At 43.5% G+C, this 4,222-nt stretch overlaps 1 protein-coding gene across 1 annotated transcript; it reads left to right on the top strand.

The window, feature by feature from the left end:
* Positions 1-341: 341 nt before the first annotated feature.
* On the top strand, positions 342-3,401 carry PIGW (phosphatidylinositol glycan anchor biosynthesis class W). Its single transcript, XM_012808795.2, has 2 exons — positions 342-662; positions 1,682-3,401. The coding sequence occupies exon 2, from the start codon at positions 1,695-1,697 to the stop codon at positions 3,207-3,209; it is 1,515 nt and encodes a 504-aa protein (XP_012664249.1). The 5' UTR covers positions 342-662; positions 1,682-1,694; the 3' UTR covers positions 3,210-3,401.
* Positions 3,402-4,222: the final 821 nt, after the last annotated feature.

Consider the following 4,222-nt stretch of genomic DNA (forward strand, 5'->3'; position numbering starts at 1 on the left):
GGAGTGGGGCGGCTCCTCCCCCGGGGCGGGGCGCGCACACGCGGTGAAGGGCGCACGTGGCCCGCCCGGGACTCGGGTCTGGGCTGGCAGGCTCGGTCTAGGTTAGGGTAAGACAGTTTGAGTTTGGGGAGCGCAAAGGCAGTGTCCCGCGTTCTAAGGGGGGGAAGCGAGGAAAGCACCGTTTCCCGGGCCTCTGGGCACCCCCGGGGACGTGCGTTCTATCAACAGAGGTTGCCGCGGCAGAATCTTTCATGGGTTTCCCAGATCCCTTAACCCTGACAGGGCCTCGCCGTGGATTCTGAGGGGCGGCTGTGAACCGCATCTTATCCCCTCTAGGCGCTCTTCCCGAGAGCGTCGAGGGGAACAGCCCCGAAATACATAAGGAAGGGCGCCGTCCAGAACGGGGCCGCGCGGAATCGGCCGGCCCGGAAGAGCAGCCAGGCGTGCGTCGGCCGGAAGCGTCCCCCGGAAGGCGGAAGCGGGCGGCTCCCGCGTGGACCCGCGGGTGCCCCGGGAGCCCGGCGGCGCAGCCCACTGACACAACCCTCTGCTCTCGGGGAACCGACACTACTTGGAACACGTGAGGTGCAAGGGCAAGGCGCTGCCAGGGCGGGCGTCTGTCAAGAAAAGGACTTATATTTTTCAAAAGGCAACCGATTTAGGTCTGTACCGTGAAGTACTGTTGCAGGTTCCAGACAGGCCGTAATGCACGCACGCATGCATTTATACAGCGTGGTTGATATTTGACAAGCACTTGTGTTGGTCCAGTATGCCGCTTTTCAGACACTGATATGTGATAGAGAAGTGTTAATATCCATTTAAAAAAAAGTAGCACGAGTATTCGCTCTAGAGTAAGTACTGGAGCTCTAGAAATCACTGCAGGGATCAGTTATGTATTGAAGGCAGTAGGTTTAGAGAAGCTCTAAACAAAAACCAAGGCCCCCCAACTTCAAAGTGTACTTGTAGCTACACCACCACCCGCCCTCCCTCCCCCGAATTTGGCATACAGTCACTAGTAAGGTGTATTCAATTTTTATTAATCTTCCTCACATACACTATGCTCTGAAATAGAAAGTCCTGTCTGACAATCATTCCATGCTTTTGGGTTTATATACCAAATTCATTTTCTGTGTGAGTCTGTCTTGTACTGAGAATAGCTATAAAAATCTCTAACTAGGCCTGGCGCCTTGGCTCACGCCTCTAATCCTAGCACTCTGGGAGGCTGAGGTGGCCTGAGCTCACAGATTCGAGACCAGCCTGAGCAAGAGCAAAACCCCGTCTCTAAACATAGCAGGGCATTGTGGTTGACGCCTGTAGTCCCAGGTACTTGAGAGGCTGCGATAAGAGAATCACTTGAGCCCAAGGGTTTGAGGTTGCTGTGAGATATGTCACAGCACTACCAAGGGTGAAAAATTGAGACTATCTCAAAAAGAAAAAAAACTCTAACTAGTAATTTCATACTATGACATTCCAATCTTAATGCATCAGGTTTAATTTCTTCCTATAATCCTTGGAAAGGGAATCACAAATCCTAGGTTATGCCCTTGATTTGAAATTATTAGAGACTAAAGTTCTGCTCTGAATTCTAGCATAAGAGTATAATTAAGTCAAGTATATAATAGGCCAATTTCACAAGAATGTTGCTTTCTACACATCCATTCCTTTGCTCTTGTTTTCACAGAAAGAAAAAAAAGATGTCTCAAAAGCAGATGAAGGAAGCTTTTGTCAGTAACCTCAATGGAACCAGCGTGCTGGAAATCACCCAGGGCTTATGTTATCCTGCATTCTGTATCCTATGTAGAGGGTTCCTGATCATTTTCTCACAGCACTTGTGTTCTTTTTCACATACCTGGAAAACTAGATTCTTCATTGACTTTATTGTCCTAATACTTCCCCTGGTGGCCACCTTGACCATTTTGTCTTCATTTATCCTCCTTGAGCTTCTCGCTGTGATTATCTTTGGGGCAGGGCTGTTTTATCAAATATACCAGAGGAGGACTTGCTATGCCAGAGAGCCTGTCCAGAAAATCCTTGAAAAATTCTTCACAATCAGTCTAGAATCAGAATACATTCCAGCCATCTCCTGTTTCCGTGTAATTAACAGTGTGTTTACTGCTATTGCTATTTTGGCTGTGGACTTCCCACTTTTTCCCAGAAGATTTGCCAAAACTGAGCTGTATGGGACAGGAGCAATGGATTTTGGAGTAGGTGGCTTCATTTTTGGGACTGCAATGGTTTGTCTAGAAATCAGAAGGAAAGACTATATCAAAGGATCCAGATTTCATTATTTTACAAAGTCATTGTACTCTGTTTGGCCATTAATGTTACTAGGAATTGGACGATTAGTCATTATAAAATCCATAGGCTATCAGGAACATGTAAGTGAATATGGAGTTCACTGGAACTTTTTCTTTACCATGATAGCTGTGAGAATGATAACATCTCTACTGTTGATTATTTTTCCTTTAAATAAATCCTGGATTGTGTCTCTCAGTATTACTGTATTATACCAGCTAGCTCTCGACTTTACCCCACTAAAGAGGTTAATTTTGTATGGCACTGATGGCAGTGGCACAAGGGTTGGTCTATTAAATGCTAACCGAGAAGGAATAATCTCTTCATTGGGGTATGTGGCAATACACATGGCTGGTGTGCAAACAGGGTTATATGTAGGTAAGCACAGATCACATATTAAAGACTTGATAAAAGTAGCCTCTTGTCTGCTACTGGTAGCTATTAGCCTCTTCATATCACTCTACATAGTTCAAGTAAATGTAGAAGCAGTATCTCGAAGAATGGCCAATTTAGCCTTTTGTATTTGGATAGTTGCTTCTAGCTTGATCCTCCTTAGTAGTTTATTATTGGGTGATATAATTTTGAGTTTTGCCAAATTTCTAATTAAAGGATCTCTAGTACCATGTTCTTGGAACTTGATCCAGTCACCTGTCACAAATAAAAAGTATTCAGAATCTCAAGTCTCTGAAGTTCAAAGAAAGGAACCTAGTCTTTGCTTGATCACAGCTCTAAATAGAAAACAGTTAATTTTTTTCCTGCTGTCCAATGTAACAACTGGTGTGATCAACCTGATGGTAGATACATTACACAGCAGTACCTTACCGGCCTTGTTTGTGCTCAATCTCTATATGTTTACTAACTGTTTAATTATATATGTACTATATTTGCAAGATAAAACTATAAAATTTTGGTGATAAATGGTATGATGTCTCTGTATTTGAGCAACAATTATTGTGGAAAAATAAATATTACATGTAAGGAAAATGTGCTTTGGCACCCCAATGTTAAACTATATTATAAAATTAGAGTTTTAAAACTCTGTAACAGTAGTGATGCTTAATTTTAATTGTATCTTAACACTAAAAACAAACCAAAAGAAACAAACCTCTGTGACTTTTTAGAAATTAATAAATGTATATATTATATATACATATATTTTGAGACAGTCTCACTGTGTCACCTTGGGTGGAATGTCGTGGTATCATCATAGTTCACAGTAATCTCAAACTCTTGGGCTCAAGCGATTCTCTTGCTTCATCTTGCAGAGTAGCTGGGACGATAGGTGCTCACCATGACACCTGGCTAGTTTTTCTATTTTTAGCAGAGACTAAGGTCTCACCTTGCTGAGACTGGTCTTGAACTCCTGAGCTCAAGCAATTCACTTGCCGTGGCCTCTCTGGGTACTAAGATTACAGGCATGAGCCACTTTGCCTGGCCAAATGTCAATATTTTAAAGCAACTTTAGAGTTGTGACTCTGGAAGATTGGAGGGTGGGAAGGATTTTTACATTTTAATACCACTTTATGCCATTCTTACTGTGTATTTTATAATATTTACATTAAATGAAATGTTTAAAACATTTCAGTGTGAATTGTGGATTGTCAATTCTTTTCTTTCTTTTGAGACAGAGTCTTACTTTATCATCCTCAGTAGAGTGCTGTAGCATCACAGCTCACAGCACCCTCCAACTCCTGGGCTTGGGTGATTCTCTTGCCTCAGCCTCCCAAGTAGCTGAGACTACAGGTGCCTGCCACAACACCCAGCTACTTTTTTGTTGCAGTTTGGTTGGGGTCGGGTTCGAACCCACCACCCTAGGTATATGGGTGGTGGCCTACCTACTAGAGTAGGGTACCCAGCGCCCTACCCACTGAGCCACAATTTAATTTTTTAAATAAAACCTAAGAATAGGAAGAAAGCATGTGGGGGG

Source organism: Otolemur garnettii, unplaced genomic scaffold (assembly GCF_000181295.1).
Source record: "Otolemur garnettii isolate 467f Iridium unplaced genomic scaffold, OtoGar3 scaffold00094, whole genome shotgun sequence".
Taxonomy (NCBI): Eukaryota; Metazoa; Chordata; class Mammalia; order Primates; family Galagidae; genus Otolemur; species Otolemur garnettii.

Excerpts from the sequence above, each read along its gene's own strand:
- PIGW (XM_012808795.2), top strand. The coding sequence starts at position 1,695 with ATGTCTCAAAAGCAGATGAAGGAAGCTTTTGTCAGTAACCTCAATGGA.